General features: G+C 42.9%; 1 protein-coding gene across 5 annotated transcripts in view; it reads right to left on the bottom strand.

Moving 5' to 3' along the window:
• LOC126177911 (josephin-1) overlaps positions 1–18,831 on the bottom strand; it is a 53,885-nt gene that overhangs the window by 14,607 nt on the left and 20,447 nt on the right. For all 5 annotated transcript variants that reach the window (XM_049924494.1, XM_049924491.1, XM_049924493.1 and 2 more), the window contains one exon: positions 13,659–13,766. In XM_049924494.1, coding sequence (XP_049780451.1) covers positions 13,659–13,766 — 108 coding nt within the window. The remainder of the gene's footprint in view (positions 1–13,658; positions 13,767–18,831) is intronic.

The following is an 18,831-nucleotide window of genomic DNA, read 5'->3' on the forward strand; positions in this document are numbered from 1 at the left end:
TTGGTACAGCTGCTTCTTGTGCCTACCATGCTCAAAAATGCGACACAAATTTGTACACAACTCTATGGCACAATGCCCCAGGGTTGCTGACGGCACACAGAAGGTACATGTACCTTACACAATTGTACAGATGGAGTGAAGAGTTACCTCATTAGAACAAATGTCTTATGGAATACTGGTGGAAAGAATCGAATAAACACAACAAGGGATGTGGACAGTAGCAATAATAAAACACTGTACACAGAGTCCACATGGTCAACAAAACCTTATGGTGTGTTTATGCTCCAAACTCGCTGCTTGCTGGCATGGACCAGTGATGAATCAAACCCACTGAGTCTTATTGGAGCATTTAACCTGTACCAACAACTGATGTTACACTGTTTGCTACTATCCTCATCAGACAAAATGATCAAACTGATTAATCTTTCGAGGTGTGACCATTGCCGCTAGTCCTGAAACTTGAGCAGTGGTAGGCTACTTCAACGATACACTGGCAGTATCATTTTTTTTATATAACTGCACACTGTTAATGTGGATTCTTCCACACCATACATCTACATCTCTGCCAACATCCATACTCTGCAAACCATTGTGAAGAGGACGGCAGAGGGTACTTTGCACTGAACTAGTTATTAGAGCTTTTTCCCATTCCTTTCACATACGAAACATGTGATCATTGGTACTGCTCTTCTTTGTATACATTCAATGTCTGCTGATACTCCTGTTCTCTAGGCAATTACCTCTGCAGACTGACTGCATTTACAAGGTTCCATTTTCCAAGTATACTGCCAATGAAACCATCATACACAGAAAGTAATGTTGGTTATGACCTTATAAGGCACTTTCCAGAGTGACAACAAAAAGTGACGACTTTAAACAGGCTCTTACTTCAGCCATTTTTGCATGCACAGCTATCTGAGACCTGAGGGACACACGTCAAGTACTTCTCAATGGATATGATTAGATGTGATAACTTTTGGAAATTAGTTTCTGTTTCATCTATTTTATAGTTTTCTTTTTTGATACAACATCAGCACGAAAATCTACAAGCGGCAGTTTTAGTACATGAAGTAGATGCAGAGGAAAGCTAATGAAATATTAGCTCAGAGTGAGTAGGCCTATGAATTGTTCTTTCTCAGAAGTTACGTCAATAACGTAGTGCAATGGAATGATCAGATATGGGCATATTAGTGCGAGTGTGGTCAGTGTACTGCAGCACCGCTGATGGCAGATGAGCGCAAGATGTTGTCACTGTAATAATTCAACAAGGCCAGTGCAATGTTGCGAAGCAGGTTAGCTTCTAGAAACAGTGAATCCAGTGGTACTGTCGACTAGTACATTAAGGGGCAAGGCACTGACAGTGCCAGTAGTATTTTAAGATATGAGACTAGTAATGGCACATATGCACAACAAGTGTGGCACTGCCGACTATAAATATGGGCAATTTTTGTAATAGAATTATTCTGAGTCTCGCAGCCAAACCAGGACAAACAGCCTGTGCTGGATGAGGACGCCACATCGCCACATGGACCTGCCAGCAGAGATCACAGGTTCAAAGCCAGGGCAGAACAACAGCTCTGCGCACGAGTCCCTCCCCAGACTTAGCACTGGCCGCAATAGGTCATATACAGCAGAGCTGCCGACTCATACCCAGGGAGTGGTGGGTTGCATCCTGTACACATCAGTTGCCATCTGCCACTGGCTGACAAATGTCTCAGGATAGTGGCCATCACCCACTGTGATGCCATGGGACAATGCCAGTGGCCACTGTGGCTACAGCAGCATCAAGTTTGCATACCACTGGCGCAGATTCCACACAGTCAGTTTACATAACAAGGCCACTGGCACAGTAAAACTAGACCACCGGCATGGTGTCGTACCATGTCAGCAACATGGAGTGTGCGGGCAGCCAGCCCAGCAGAATTCAGCGGCCAGTCAGCCACTGACCCAGTGTATCAAGCAGCACAGATGCATCAATAAAAGAACTTGTTACATTTGCAGCTGCCATTCTCTGGAGCCTCCTGAACTCCCACCTCGCCTCCATCACCCACTCATAACATCCTGGCTCACAGCTGCCCCACCCTGCACCTGGAAGCACTATAGTCTGGCATCAGAATTTGGTGCATCATCTTCACACAGCATGGCATCTAGACCATGACCTATGGTGTCAGTAAGGTAAAATAAATGATTAATTATTTGGTTATGTTTTGGAGGGTGTAACAGGCATGGAAGAGAGACATGACTGTCATTTTAATTTTAAGGTTACCTTGTTTAGACCGGAGGAGCCAACTGAGTTACCCGAGTTTAAATTTAATGGTAGAGAGCAGCATTTGGAGCCTTTAAGGTGTATGCAGTGTAAAGTACTTTGGCACTCTCTGATGTGTGCGCAGTCAGTGGCTTTAACCTGTTACACATATCATTGATATATTCATATTGCAAGGCATTGTAGAGTGTCTAGATGGCTCATGATACAATGTTAAGATTAATTTGTAGTGATCTTTAGGAACTGCAATTAATTTTATTTTGTTTTGTTTCTGTATTATTGAGTGTAATGGAGAGTAAAAGTGTCGCAGTGACCGAGTTAGAGATGAAAGTTACATCTGAGCTGGAAGTAGTACAGACATTGTTAGAAAAAGTTGTGCAGCTGACAGCTGATAATATGCAGCAACATCAGCAGTAGGCAGTTAAAGACAAACAGCTAGCACTGTTTCAGCCACAATGGCATGAGATGCATCCAGCTACCGCAGGATTGACTGTTCCCTTTTCTGGAAAATCATCTTAAGATGTAAGATCATTCTTAGAGGACCTTAAAGCACTGGCAAAGATGTGTGGTTGGACTGACAGTCAACTGTTGTGGAGAACGAAGTTGCAACTAGTGGGAGAGAGAGAAACATACATGAGGTGTTTGGAAGCATTAAAGAATGCAACGAGCTTTGAACAATTTGAGAAGAGGAAGGGATTTTACAAAGGTGTCAGAAACAGAACAGCGTGATTTATTTTTAGGTAAAACTGAACACTGTGAAGAGGTGTGAGGAAATTGTAGAAAATTTTGGAGATAGGATAAGGAAATGTAATAAACACACATATAACTTAGGCCAGAGTGACGCAGCAAAATTAGTTTTGTTGCAAGAAGCTGAGCAAAGTAAACTCGAGGCTTTTCTGAGGGGATTGCTGTCGGACATGTCAAGGAGGGTGCTTATAGGTGCACCAAGCAATCTGTAATCTGCTGTTAGTTTAGCAATGGAGTGTGAAGAAATTGATATGTCAACAAGGGATGTGAGATAGATTTTCCGTGAAAATTAAGTGTTACGGGTGTCAGCAGAAAGGGCATTTATGGTGGTAGTGTAGCCAGATACAGGGAAATACAGGGAATGGAAGATATCAGCAGGAGAATTTTGGTACTGGACATACAGTATAGATGAAGAGGTGGTAAGAAACATTAAACGCAATAGGAAATCCAAAGTCCACAACACATTCCCATTAAAATTAGATGCAACAAATATGTATGCAGAGGTAGAGTGTACAGTAAGAGGTGTTATAGGAGATAAAGAGCACAAGTTTTTGTTGGACACAGGGTTGCATGTGTCAGTTGCCAGTAAAGACAAAGTGGGTCAAAGGCAATGGAACCCGCCATGCTATAGGCTAAGTGGAGTCGGAAATAATGATGTGAAACTGTTGGGGTTGGCAGATGCATATTTTCTTATACGGACTGTGAGATTCAAGCAGTGTGCAGAGGGAGTATCTCATGTGATAGAGGACTACAGCATAATCTAGGGGTTAGATTTTTATATCAACATTGTGCTAAAATTGACATCAGAACTTAACTGAATGACATTCCAGTTAGGGGAAGCTATTGCTAGTGTAGAACTGCCATGAGGAGCGTCTAGCATATTGGGCAAATCAGTTGAACTGTGACCAATTGCACTAAGACTCCATTCACATGATTGTGTGCCAAGTAGCACAAGGAAGTCACTTTGGATGAATATGGGGCCAGATTTATCTGTGGGTATGTTATGTGCCATCGAGTCCTTGGAGAACAATCTACTTGATCCATCAAGTTGTTTTTTTTTTTGTTTAAGAAATGTGTTTTGCACATATGAGAGAGGTATAGCAGGAGAGCACTGCCCATAAATAAAGATAATTTTGGCACCACAGTAGTGAAGTAAAGGAAGGGGATGTTAACATCAAGTTTAGATTTTCTGGATGAGGGGTGGGTGGTGCACAAGGAGCGTGAACCACAAGAAACAACACACCGCTGTTAAGACTGCATTAAGTAGGGAAGTGGAGTATCTGAAGGGAAAATAGATAGATAGATAGATAGATAGATAGATAGATAGATAGAGAGAGAGAGAGAGAGAGAGAGAGAGAGAGAGAGAGAGAGAGCGCAGATGGGAGAATTACTGTTTGAATTTGAGGATTTATTTTTTCCATTGGGTCCACTGCCAACAATGCTCGTGACCCAACACTGAATACCAAAAAGGAACAAAGCACCAGTATATCAATAACCATACTGCATTCCTACATATTCACAGTCAATTGTGGAAGATATTATTAACCAGCCATTAGCTGATAGGGCAACAGAAGAGACTAATAGTCCATGGGGTGCAGGTATTGTGATAGTATCAAAGAAATCAATAGACGGATCTAGACAATACAGGTCCAGTTGTGATAACAGTCATCTCAAGAGCAAGGCTGTAGTAGATGCATACACCATCCCAAACATTATTGATACCATAGATAATCTGAGGCAAAGTTGGTGTTTCTCAACTATGGATTTGAGGAGTGGTTACCATCAATTGGAGTCTGCTCCCGGAAACAGCATTTTTGGTACCACTGGGACACTACGAGTTCAAAAGAATGCCATCTGAATTTTAAAAAAATGCACCTCCAATATTTCAGAAGTTGTTGAGCAGTGTGCTGAGAGGTTTGAAACCGTATCAGGTTCGAAATCATGTCAGCGTCTAGTTTACTTGGAGATATCATTGCAATCGCAAAAGACATAGAGCAGCAGACACAATTTCTGAAGGAAGCATTTATGAGATTGAGGGCTGTCTCTGACACTGAGCACAAATAAGTGTTATTTTGCATTAGAAGAGCTGGCATATTTATTCCATGTAATTAGTAAGGACAGGGTGAGGACAGACCCAAGGCTAGAATAAGTTGCACAGGAATTCCCAGAGCCTAAGTTGATTAAGGAACTGCAATCTGTTTGAGGCTCTCAAATTACTGTAGAAATTTTGTGAAAGGGTTTGGTGACAGCACGTGATCACTCAAGCAGTTGCTGAGGAAAGGTGTGAAATTCATATTGACAGGAGTGTCAGGATGTGTTTGTAGAATTAAAGAGAGTTTTGACAACCACACCAGGTCTAATATTTGCAGACTTCCAGAAGGAGTTTATTCCTTCATGTAACACATCTAATCATGTGTTTTAAGCCAAAAGATTAACAGTGAGGAGCATCTTGCAGCCTACGCATTGAAACAGCTGAATGTGGCAGCAAAGAACTATTTAAAGGAGGAGACATTTGAGCCTCCCTTATGGTCTCACACATTTTAGACAATATTTTTATGAGTAAAAATTTCAGACAGTAGTGCCCACACTGCTTTGAAGTGTTTATTGGGACTACAGGACCCATCTAGCAAGCTGGCTAGGTGGGCCCTGAGACTTAAAAAATTTGACTACAAAGTAGTACACAAGCCAGGGAAGAAGCACAGAAATTCAGACGCATTAAGCACGAACGTAGCAGTGGTGAAAATTCTGAGTCATGGTCTTGTGGAGTAGCAGGCAGCGCAGAGTGCTGAAGGTGCTTAAACAAAACAAGACATAACCACAGTTTAGCAAAATGATGGACTGTTGCGCAAGGGAATGAAGTTAGGGTCATGGATAGTAGTATTAGCATCGGTTAAGGAGGAGATTTTGAAGGAGGCCCATAATCGTGTGTTACCTGGTCATGGAGGTTGCAGAACAACAAACCTGAGAATAGAGGAGAGATAGTGTTGGAGAGGAAGGAAAGCAGAGATGGACCAATACACGAGGAATTGGAAACATGTGCACAGAGAGCTGACTTAAGTCACAAGCGAGTACTGTTGCAGAAGCTACCACAAGTATCAAAACAATTTGAAATCCTCAGGTCTGGTGTATTAGCATCATTCAATTATACACCAGAAGGAAACCAATTCATATTAACAATATTAGATCATTTTCTCTCAGTACATGCAGATGGTTACTATGCCAAAGCAGGCAGTGACAGTTGCACAAGTAATAGTTAACAATTGGATGTTGAAGTTTGGTGGGCCAGGCATGATAATTACAGACCAGGGTAAAATTTCATATCACACTTATTGAAGGAGCTTTGTTGGTTACTGCGTGTTAAGAACAGAACAAGTGCACAGAACCACTGAGTAAATGTTAGGTTACTATGTGAATGGACACCATATGAATTGGGATACATAACACAGATCAGCCAGAACATTATGACCATCTACCTAATAGCCATTATATCCACCTTTGGCATGGATAACAGCAGCAACATGTCATGGCATGGAAGCAATGAGGCCCCAGTAGGTCGCTGAAGGAAGTTGCCACCACATCTGCACACACAAGTCACCTAATTCTGGAGAGAGAGAGAGAGAGAGAGAGAGAGAGAGAGAGAGAGAGAGAGAGAGAGAGAGAGAGAGAGAGAGGGGGGGGGGGGGGGAAGGGGGGGGGAGGTGTGAGCTCTGATGCCACGTTCAATCACGTTCCAGATGTGTTTGACCGGGTTCAAATCTGTTGAGTTAGGGGCCAGCACATCATCTGGAACTCACCACTGTGTTCCTTGACTCTCTTCATCACACTCTTCACCTTGTGACATGGCACATTATCTTACTGAAAAATGGCACTGATCGTCCTGAATGGGTGCATATGGTTTGCACTACATGTACGATACTCCTTGGCCATTATGGTGCCTAGCACGAGCCCTACTGGACCCACAGATGCTCACATGAATGTTCGCCAGAGCATAATGGAGCTGCCACCAGCCTGTCTCCATCTCGCAGTACAGGTGTCAAGGAGCTGTTCCCCTGCAAGACAACGGATTCATGTCTTCCCATCAGCAAGGTGAAAAAGGTATCAGCATTCATCACACCATGCAATGCTGTGGCACTGCAGCAACATCCAGTGCTGATGGTCATGTGCCCATTTCATTAGTAGTTGCCGATGTCATGGTGCTAACATTGGCACATGCACAGGTTGCCAGGTGTGGAGGTCCCATCGTTATGAGTGTTTGGTACGTTGTGTTTTCAGACACCCTTTTACTCTTCCCAGCATTGGTACATTGTGTTTTCAGACACCCTTTTACTCTGCCCAGCATTAAAGACCGATTTAGTTCAGCCACAGTTCACCATCTGTCCTGTATTACAGAGTCTGTCCAGCCTATGACGCCGACACCTGTGATGTGGGGTGGTCGCCCTACCCAACGACGTCTGATCACGATTCCACCTTGGTTTCATCCTGTGTTGAAAACATTCACCACAGCATTCCTTGGACATCTGACAAGTTGTGTAGTTTCCAAAATGCTTGTGCCAAGCATCCAGGCCACAATAATCTGCCCTTGGTCAAATGCAGATAGATAGTGCCACTTTCCCATTCTACACACGGACAGCATGCACACTGATACCACATGCACTGTGTGTGTGTCTGACTAGCAGTCATTCCTCGACAGGTGAGGCTGCTATCGCCTGGATGGGTTTGTATCAATAGTAGGTCAGAGGTCATAATGTTTTTGCTAATCAGCATGTCTCAGGAATGTCAAGTCAACATAGAATTCAAAAGTACACACAAATAATGGGTTGTCCCCATATGATGATGACTTTGGTCAAAAAATTCCATCACCATTCGACTTAATAAAGGTGAAGGAGGGGAAGCTGTAAAGTCAGTACACAAGTTTGCACAAACAGTACCAGAAATACGGAAATTAATACAGAACGTGAATATGAAGGCATCGCAGAAGCAGAACGAATCAGTGAGATGTTTGCAAGTTTCTCGCAGTATGAGATAAGGCAATGGGTGATGTTATCCAGTCCTTACACACCAAAAGGGAAGCCGACGTAGTTCATCACAAGATATGAAGGACCTTATCAGGTGGAGGAGACTACTTCATTAGTCAACATGAAATATTTGCCCCTGTTCTCAGGTTGCAATATTTCAAGGACAAAATTGAAGGAATACGAGTCATAGCAGTAAAAAAATAAAAAATGGTGGAGGGAAGTAAGTTATCAGATGAATAGCACACTAAACAGATAGTGAATTTGATGGGTGAAGTGCTTTATAGCATTTGGCTTGCCATCAGTTAGGTGTGATTTTTTTTTTCACAGAAAACTCTCTCACATTATCATTGACGATGACTGTGGTATCAATAGCTACGATGCCACGGCGTAGGTACAAGTTCTTAGGTTGGCACTACGATACCAACACGGATGACAGCGCCCTCTAACCGGCGCTGTGCAGCTCTACGAGCGCCGCTCCAGATTCTACCCATTCGATTCCGAGTAGACGACCAAGCAACATTGTTTCTATTTCAGCGTGGGCAAGCCACTACAGATTTTGCCTTTGTAACTTCTAGCCGATGTTAGAACTGATTGACGTACAGCTTCGCACCTACAGGCTCATCTCATCCAAAGATAAGTTACAATTCATGTATTCAAGTTATTGTGTTGTGATATAGTAAAACCACATTTCTCAGAGCAGTACCGAGAGATTCCTACCTCACCTGCTCCTACCCGCTTCCTACATTTGGCCTACCCTAAATGACATCCCACACTATTATTCTCCCTTCAGGTCTCTCAGAAGCAAAGCACAATTTGCATTTATCAACTTTTGCTTTAACTAGCTAAGAGTAAATATTGAGTTTTGCAAAAACTCTTATTTTCAACACCCTATACCAACAGCAAATATCAGCTTTTGACTAAATCATTTCAACAGTTCATGCATGGCAACAAGCTTGATTTGAAACCACAAAAATCTAAATTTTGGACAACTGGGTATTTATTTTGAACAAATGCTCCACAACTGTTCTTAGCCAGACAGAAGGGGCTAGATTGACCAAGGAATACCATGGAAACCAGACTCAGTTTCCAGCAAGCAGGTTTTCATTGGATTTCTTCAAATATGATGACTTTGTAAAAAGTTGGGGAGGCTCATGGGGCTAACCTTCCATCTGCCAGCCATGATTAGGGGTATCAAGCAAGTGAAAATCTCAAAACCACAGTTGTATTGGCCAGAAGTACCTTTGGAGTTATTGCCAGCACCAAATAGAAAACTTATAAATCAAACTCTAAAGCCTGACCTAACCCATTTTCAGCATTGGTTCACTGCTTTGTAGGAACGATGCATTTCAGCTGAGCTGTTAATGCAGCATGTACAGCAGTTCAGAGAAGGGCAATGCGTAACTTTAACTCGCATAGGTATAGCTTTTATTCTTTTAAGTTGGAGGGCTGATCATCAGCATAAACCACTTATAGCCCAGGTTCCAGTAGAGTGGATCCCTAGAGCATGAGAGAGAGAGAGAGAGAGAGAGAGAGAGAGAGAGAGAGAGAGAGAGAGGTGAATGCAGAATACATGTAAATTCAGAGCTAAGAGGGAAGGAAACAACAGAACAAGCCATGAAGGTTGGATTGCAAGAAGTGCAAAACAAATATGACATGTAGCAGTAAGCATCACAGTAAGTAAAACCGGATGCCTTATCTAACTTATAAGGGGAAGTTGCATTTGTTTAGCTATAAAATTTCTCTATATTCTGTACGAACATGCAGCTTGATATGAAATTGGTTTCAAAGTTGACCCAAGCTACGAGGTCTTGTTCACAGATAAGATACTGTAGAGTAACGACCATATACGGGCATATTAGTGTAAGCCTGAGTAGCGTATTGAAGCAGTGCTGACAGTGAGTGATTGTGGTTTGTTGTCACTGTAATAATTCCAGCAAGGCAATGTTGTGAGGCAGGTTATCTTGTTGAAACAGTGAACTCAACGGTACTGCATGGACTAGTGCAGCAAGTGCCAAGGCAGATTTTCAATCTGACAGTAGCTGTAGTGTCATAAGATAGGTGAATGGTAGTGGCTTCACTAAATGAGGACACCATATTGCCACAGAAACCTACCAGCAGCGGTCACAGGTCCGAGGCCACAGCAGGGCAACAGCTCTGTCCACTGAGACCCACCCCAGACTTAGTGCCATGGCGTGGTTGGCCACACCAGCTTATCTCCAGCAGCACAACTGACTTCTGCCCAGGGGACAGTGAGTAACTTTCCATGCACACCACACACCATCCATCACTGCCGGAACCGTGTTTCAGCAAGGTGGACATCCCCTGCTGTGATGCCACCATATGGCACCATGGCTGTAACAGCCAGAGTACTGTAAAGTTCACATCCCACTGGTACGGGGTCCCCACAGTCAGCTAATGTAACGAGACTGCCGGCGTGGTGTCATTCTGTGTCAGCAACAAAGAGTGTGCAGACAGCACGCCCAGCAGAATTCAGTGACCAGTCGGCTACTAACACAGTGTCAAGCAGTGCAGAGGTGTCAATAAAAGAACTTATTACATTTGCAGCTGTCCTCTGGAGCCACCTGGGCTCCGACCTCACCTCCACCACCTGCTTGCACCATCCTGGCTCACTGCCACACAACCCTGCACCACAGGGCACTACAGTAGGATCGAATCTTCTCATCTTTAACTGTTTATGATTCTATAATATTAAAAGAAACTGGAAAGTTCCTCGTGACATTCTTGACTGGCTGAAAATGTGCCTTGGATAATTTCTGAGATATTATAACTGATGAAAGTACAGGGCGTATCAAAAAGAAGCTTCTGATTGGCACATCTATGTTTCTGAAACTAATAACATATACAATGAATTTTGTTTCTTGATGAACGGGAAACTCAAAAAGATTTTTTTTTTTCACATCTTTTGGCAGGTGTTCAATATGTCCCCCTTGAGATGCATGGCACGTCAATGCGGTATTCAAATTGTTCCCACACTGCAGTAATCAGGTCTTGAGTTAAAGCTTCCACAGCTGTTTTTATGCTATGTCTCAGTTCATTCATTGTTATTGCTAATGGAGGCATATAAACAGAGCCTTTTATAAACCCCAAAAGAAATAATTATGTACAGTCAGGTCCGGTGACCTTGAGGGCCAGTAATGTAAGGCTGAATCATCTGATGCAGTTCAACTGGTACATCATTCAATAATCCTTCAATTTAAAAAGTCCCGCACTTCCAGGTGCCAGTGTGGGGCTGCCCCATCCTGTTGGTAAATGAAGTCGTTCGAATCTGTCTCCAACTGCGGGAAAAGAAAGTTCTCAAGCATACTGAGATATGTGCTTCCTGTTCTCTGCAAAGAAAAATGGACTATACGCCTTTTTCCGTGAAACTACACAAAACACATTAAATTTTGGAGTCTTACAACTTCATGTGGTTATTTCATAGCCCGTATTCTCACATTATGATGGTTCACCTTTCCATTTAAATGGTATGTTGCCTCATCACTAAACATTAAGTATGGAAGAAACTTGCCATCCTCAATCACGCCAAGAATGAAATTACAGGACTCCACAGGTTGTTGTTTGTCACATTCACGAAGAGCTTGCAGTAGCTGAATTTTGTATGGTTTCATGTGTAAACATCAACGCTACACACGTAACATGGACATTGGGGGCATGTTGAGCTGTCAAGCTGCACGGCAAACAGATTTCTGTGGACTCCTTGTGAAACTATGGCGAATGTGTTCAACATCTGTGTCAGGCACTCGGGGATGGCCCAGCAATTTGCCTTTGCACAAACAAGCTGTTCCTCAATTGTTCATGACATTGTCTAATGCTCTATGCTGTAGGAGGATCCACACCATATTTAGTACAAAAGTCATGCTGAACGATTATTACTGAGTCGCAATGCACAAAACGTAGAACACAAAACACTTTCTGTTATTCCGAGACCACTTTTACTAGAACTGAAGTGGGTGCACACTGCTGCTACCTAATGGGAACCATATAAAACTCTAGAGCTTGCTCTTTCCAACAGTACATTGTTCACGCACATATCTCAAATAACATAACAGTTATGATTTTTAAAAAATTGGATGATTCTTTTTGATACACCCTATATATATAGCAGGAAGGGCTATATTCAAATGGTGAATCCATACTTAATCTTCTTTATCCTTGTCAATAACAACATTTCTGGCAAGAGTAAACCATTATTACCATTGTCAGACAATGTGCAATATATTGTTTCTGGTTCACACACTGCAAGTAATCAACTCAACTAGTTATGTGGGAAGTCATACAATAAAGAATCATGGCAAAATGCAAGATGCCTGCGCAATGTATGATGTGCCAGAAGAGAGACTGCAGCATAAATGTGATAAGGCTTCTGGCAAGCACTGAAATGCAATGTGCCAGCAGTGAGCAGCGAGCTGCCAACAATGAGACTGCAGCATAAACATACCCGTATAGTCTACTTGAGGACAAGACAGTGAAAATGTCAAACATCATTACTCACAGCACCTAACGAAGTGTCTTAATTAAATAGTGTGCAGAAGCACTGGATAACCAACCTAGCTGGGCACCCAGCAGTGTGACTCTCAACAATTATACCAAAACTAACTTCACATATGACATCATGTCCACTCTACATTGAACCTCCTGCAGTTTATGTTAAAATTCATTGTTCCTCACAGGAATTAAGTAAAGAATGTGTCTTGCCAAATTAAAACATATTTTGTACCTTTTTTCAGTAGTAACTGTTCAATTGTAGCTCCACGGGAGACATTTTTACAGATAAGCCCAGGCGGGGAATGACATTTAATTGATACAATGGCCACCTCGACATCTACTGAAATAGCTCTTATGTGTGATAATATTTAGAAGTAAAGGAGGTGTTGAGTCGTCAAGAGGCATACATGAAAGAGAATCAAAACTGCTAGCTTTCGAAAGAAATCCTTTGAAGACCCGAGAGGCGTGCATGCACACGTGTGGTGTGTGTGTGTGTGTGTGTGTCTTCCTCTCACTCATCACAGAATTTATTCCAAAAGCTAGAAAAGTTTTCATTCTTTTTTTGTGTTGTCTCTAGCCTCCCGACATCTCAATGCCTCTGCTATTCTGTGAGTGATCTCCTTTACTCCTAAATATTAACATCCTGCCAGAACTTTCCTACATATTCTTATGCCTGGTAGTGCTATTTGATCACTTGGGATAATCTGTTTTACTGACCATTGTCAGAATGGAAGATCAGCTTCTTTATAGCACTATGTCTTTGGCGTTTACAAATCAGTACTTGCTGAACCCAAGGCTCAAATCATACATGAATCTTTTGCTGCCAAACATTGTTGTGGTGATGGTTTTTCATTTTCACATGCTGATACCAATCTCATTATCACTGAACCATTGATTACACAAATGTGGTCCCCCAAGATTTTAACTTTGTGATAAATCCTTCAATTAATGTATCTCAACTGAATGTGCACCACCTAGTTTTGCACATGAGTGAAACAAAGCCTATATGATAGGTCAGCTAGGTTTTCAAACGTCAATGAATCCTATCAGTAGTGCAATTGGAGGACAGGCTGCAGCCCATAATGGAACTACTGCATTAGCTGAAGGAGATTTCATGAAACACCTACCTGTTTCTCATGGTAAATACCACCATTCATAGCCACGCCAATACGATTGTCTGTAGGATTCCAGCAGCTTTCAAAATCTAGTGTCTTCAAGCATAATACAGATTGCATCTGAAAAAATTATATCATCATGAGCATACACCAAGGTTCTGTCCTGACATGTAACAGAACTAAATGATGCACTAATTTAAAAAGAAGAATGACAGTATTAGTAATTAATACCAACAGATTTAAGTAACTATTATAATGAACAGCACATTTAAATACACAAGTCCCCACAATTCATTGGTTGTGAAATACCATTGAATGAACAATGAATACATTCTCCATCTACATAAATGAAAAGTTTAAATGGAACCAACAAGATGATTATCAAATATGAAAGAGAACTGTATTTTCTTTGTCTTTGTGCACCTGTTTGCAACAGGGGAAATGTGTCTTGCAGAAATTATTAACACACTCTCAGACATTAAAAATATATCCAATGCAAAGCATGTGTGTCAATATTTCTAACAGTTATGTAACTAAATATGTATTACTACTGAAGGGAATATGATCTTTTTACAAAAATAATACCGAAATCATCTTACAAAGCAAAACTTATTATTATTAATCTTCATTATTATTATTTTCTTTTGTCAAGGTTGAAAATGCAGATTTTCTGTGTATAAATTAATATGATAGTTTGGAAAAGTTTGGCAATATAAGTAATGTTAATGCTATAGTAAGGGAAATGCTAGGATAGAAATAATGAACAAAATTGAGTAGAGGTATACAATCAAGTGCAGATGAATGGTGGTTGGGTATTTCTCTCTCTCTCTCTCTCTCTCTCTCTCTCTCTCTCTCTCTCTCAAAACAAATTTTAATTCACTATGAATACTCATATTTTACTATGATTAATAATTAAAAACAGAAATATATTATTTTTATTAAAACTGATTCAATATTTGTTAACATTTCAATTTGCTTATAAATAAAGAATGCAAATAAATACACGGTGGGCATAAAGTCCGGGAACATTTTCAATTATTTATTGCACAAGAACCGAACATTGTACAGATGTCATACATATGTCATTTTGAAGAGAAACCCTGAGGGTTCCTTCCCTTCCCTTCCCTTCCCTTCCTCCCCCCCCCCCCCACAATTAATGTATCTCAACTGAATGTGAACCACCTAGTTTTGCATATGAGTGAAACAAAGCCTATATGATAGGTCAGCTAGGTTTTCAAACGTCAATGAATCCTATCAGTAGTGCAATTGGAGGACAGGCTGCAGCCCATAATGGAACTACTGCATTAGCTGAAGGAGATTTCATATATATACCGCCACAGCGTAGTTTGGTAACTTGCCGATAATCAGCGCTAGTCGCAAACATGGAGAGTTCAGGTGCAGAGTGAGCTTTCTGTGTTTTGAAGTTTGACAAAAACAAATGTGCTACAGCTGTTCAATGGATGTTTAGAACCAAGTACGGTTTATAAACTTTCAGAGTTTCTCTTCAAAATGCAGTACGTATGACATCTGTACAATGTTTAGTTCTTGTGCAATAAGTAATTGAAATTGTTTCCGGGCTATATGTACACCCTGTATAGAAGAAGCTGAACCTGGCAAAAATTGAATCAACAATCTCACAATTACAAGTCTACAATACAGCTATGAATGGCCCTGTTAAAACGCTCAGAATATTTTATACTTAAAATGTACTTCGGAATCTTCGAAGCTGATTTATTAGAGTATTTTTGCACAGTGCATCATACTACTTTAGGGCACTGATGTCTGGGCATTGCCTTTCAATTCCTATAAGTATAAACAAATGGTTTTAATGAGAATCAGTGAAACTGAGCAGGACGCATCCCAATATCCAATCAAGACATTCAGGTTTTGTTCCTGTTAAATACTCATAAAATAAAAATCCAGACTGATTAGTTTACGAGGACAAATATCAATGGCTGCTCGTCAGTCAGCAATGTGAGAAGGCAACCGTATGTTACCCTCTAGACTAAATATATTATGAAGTAACCAAAGGCTGAATTAGTATTAAACAACAATATTGATGTATGGAATACTTTTGGTACAAAGCATTTCAAATACAAGCTTCTGAAAAGTCCAGAACGGAATGTCCCTACTACCACGTGATCAGCACGTAAGTGACTTGTGTTGTCACAGGCTTCGATATTTACCACCACTATGGCCAAAATTTAGCACTTAACTTGCATCATGAAACTCTCTGGGACCTTGGAGTCCAGTGTACCAAGGGTAGTGTAATCACAGTCCTTGCTGACATGTGTGAGACTCTGGGACAACAATATTCTGGACTCAGAGAAAAATATTAGCCATCCAAGAATCAAAAAACTCTTGCCTAGATCATGGGAACATGGTATGGTTGGTTTGTGAGATTGAAGGGATCAGACTGTGATGGTCTTCGGTCCCTTTTTCCAGAAATGCAAACACACACAAAGAATAAAAACGAATAATAGAGACGACAACAGACAACACAGGACAACAAAGACTCAGACAGAGATTAGACAAAACGAATTAAAATCACACAGTGTGTGACAGTGGTTGGCCGACCATAGAGACAAAAAAGGAAAAGCCAGCCACCGAGAAACACACTAAAACTCAGTCTAAAATCGTAGGCCAAAGGCCAGACTCAAAACAAAAGAACATAACAAACACTCAGATTAAGTGATAAAAAACCCCTGCCCGAATAAAACGCAAAACTAAGCCTGCCATGGCAGTGTCATTTGTTAAAACGGCAGGGAGCGTGTCAGGCAGCGCGAACGTCTGCCTGCGCACAGCTAAAAGGGGACACCCCAACAAAATGTGGACCACCGTCAAAACGGATCCGCAGAGACATAGAGATGGGTCCTCACGGCGCAATAAGTGGCCGTGCATCATCCGTGTGTGCCCAATGCGCAGCTGGCAGAGGACAACAGGCTCCTTGCGAGACAACCGCAAGGAGGAGCGCCACACACCGGTATCCTCCTTGATGGCCCGAAGTTTGTTTGGTGAAGGCAGGGCGTGCCATTCAGTGTCCCAAAGCTCAAAAACTTTGTGGCGTAAGACAGCTCGCAAATCAGTATCCGAGAGGCCAAGGTCCAGAGATGGTTTACTGGTGGCCTGTTTGGCCAGGTGGTCAACATGTTCATTGCCTGGTATCCCAACATGGCCAGGGTCCACACAAACACCACAGAGCGACCGCAATGGGCAAGAGTATGGAGGGACTCCTGGATAGCCATCACCAGACGAGAGCGAGGGAAACACTGGTCAATAGCTCGTAAACCGCTCAGGGAGTCACTACAGATAACGAAGGACTTTCCTGAGCTAGAGCGGATATACTCTAGGGCATGAAAGATGGCGACCAGCTCGACAGTGAAAACACTGCAGCCAGCCGGCAATTAATGTTGTTTGTAATGTTCCCCTAGAGTGAGAGCATAACCAACACGACCAGCAACCATCGAACCGTCAGAGCCCTGATACATGGCAAGGATGGAAAGAAAGCGGTGGCGGAAGGCCTTCGGAGGGACTGAGTCCTTTGGGCCCTGTGCCAATTCGAGCCGAAGGCAAGCGCAGGGCACACACCACAGGGGTGTACGCAGAGAGGCCCGGAAAGGAGGTGGAAGAGGGAAAACCCCAAGAGAAACTCTCTGACGCGGATCGCGATCGTACAACCCAACCAGGGCCGACGTTCTGGGAGATGGACAACCGACTGAGGGAACAGGAGACAATAATTAGGATGTCCAGGCAAGCTACAAACATGTGTAGCATAAGCGGCCAGTAAATGTTGGTGCCATAACTGCAGTGGAGGGACACCTGCCTCCACAAGTATGCTGTTCACAAGGCTAGTCTGGAAATCTCCAGTGGCAAGTCAGATCCCGCTGTGAAGGATTGGGTACAGCACCCGCAACGCAGATGGGTATGCTGAACCATAAGCCAGGCTCCCATAATCCAGACGAGACTGGATTAACGCCTAGTAGAGCCGTAAGAGGGTAGATCGGTCGGCGCCGCAGCTGGTGTGGCTCAAGCATCGCTGAGCATTAAGATGCCGCCAACACATCTGTTTAAGCTGCCGAATATGTGGGAGCCAAGTCAATCGGGCATCAAAAACCACACCCAAAAACCGATGTGTCTCCACCACAGCAAGAAGTTCACTGGCAAGATAAAGCCGTGGCTCAGGGTGAATTGTTTGTCGCCAACAGAAATGCATAACGCAGGCCTTGGCAGCCGAAAACTGGAAGCCATGCACTACAGCCCAAGACTGCGCCTTGCAGATAGCGCCCTGCAGCTGACGTTTAGCTGCTGCAATGCCAATTGAGCTATAGTAGAGGCAGAAGTCGTCAGCATACAAGGAAGCTGAGACAGACGTTCCCACCACCGCAGTGAGCCCATTAATTGCAATTAAAAACAGGCAGACACTTAAGACAGATCCCTGTGGTACCCCATTCTCCTGAACTCTGGGGGAACTATGGGAGGCTGCGACTTGCATGTGGAAGGTATGACGCAACAGAAAATTTCGTATGAAAATCGGCAGCAAACCCTGAAGACCCCAACCATGAAGTGGAGAGAGGATGTGATGGCGCCATGTCATATCGTACACCTTCCGCATGTCAAAAAAAAAAAAGCGATGAGGTGCTGACGGCGGGCAAAGGCCGTACGGATGGCTGGCTCCAGGCTCACCAGATTGTTGGCGGCAGAGCGGCCTTTACGGAACCCACCCTGAGAAGGAGCCAGAAGGCCCCGAGACTCGAGTACCCAACTCAATCGCCGGCTCACCATGCGTTCGAGCAACTTGCAAAGAACGTTGGTGAGGCAAATGGGGCGGTAGCTGTCCACCTCCAATGGGGTCTTGCCAAGTTTCAAAATGGGGATAACAATACTTTCCCGCCATTGCGACGGAATCTCACCCTTGACCCAGATACGGTTGTAAAGGTCGAGGAGGCGTCGCTGGCAGTCCACTGTAAGGTGTTTCAGCATCTGACAGTGGATGTGATCTGGCCCAGGAGCTGTATCAGGGCAAGCGGCTAGGGCACTGTGGCATTCCCACTCACTGAATGGAACATTGTAGCATTCAGAATGGCGGGTGTGAAATGAGAGGCTCCGAAGTTCTAACCACTCTTTAATGGAGCGGAAGGCCTGTGGGTAATTCACAAAAGTGGAACTCAGAGCAAAATGCTCTGCC

This window comes from Schistocerca cancellata, chromosome 1 (assembly GCF_023864275.1).
Source record: "Schistocerca cancellata isolate TAMUIC-IGC-003103 chromosome 1, iqSchCanc2.1, whole genome shotgun sequence".
Lineage (NCBI taxonomy): Eukaryota > Metazoa > Arthropoda > Insecta > Orthoptera > Acrididae > Schistocerca > Schistocerca cancellata.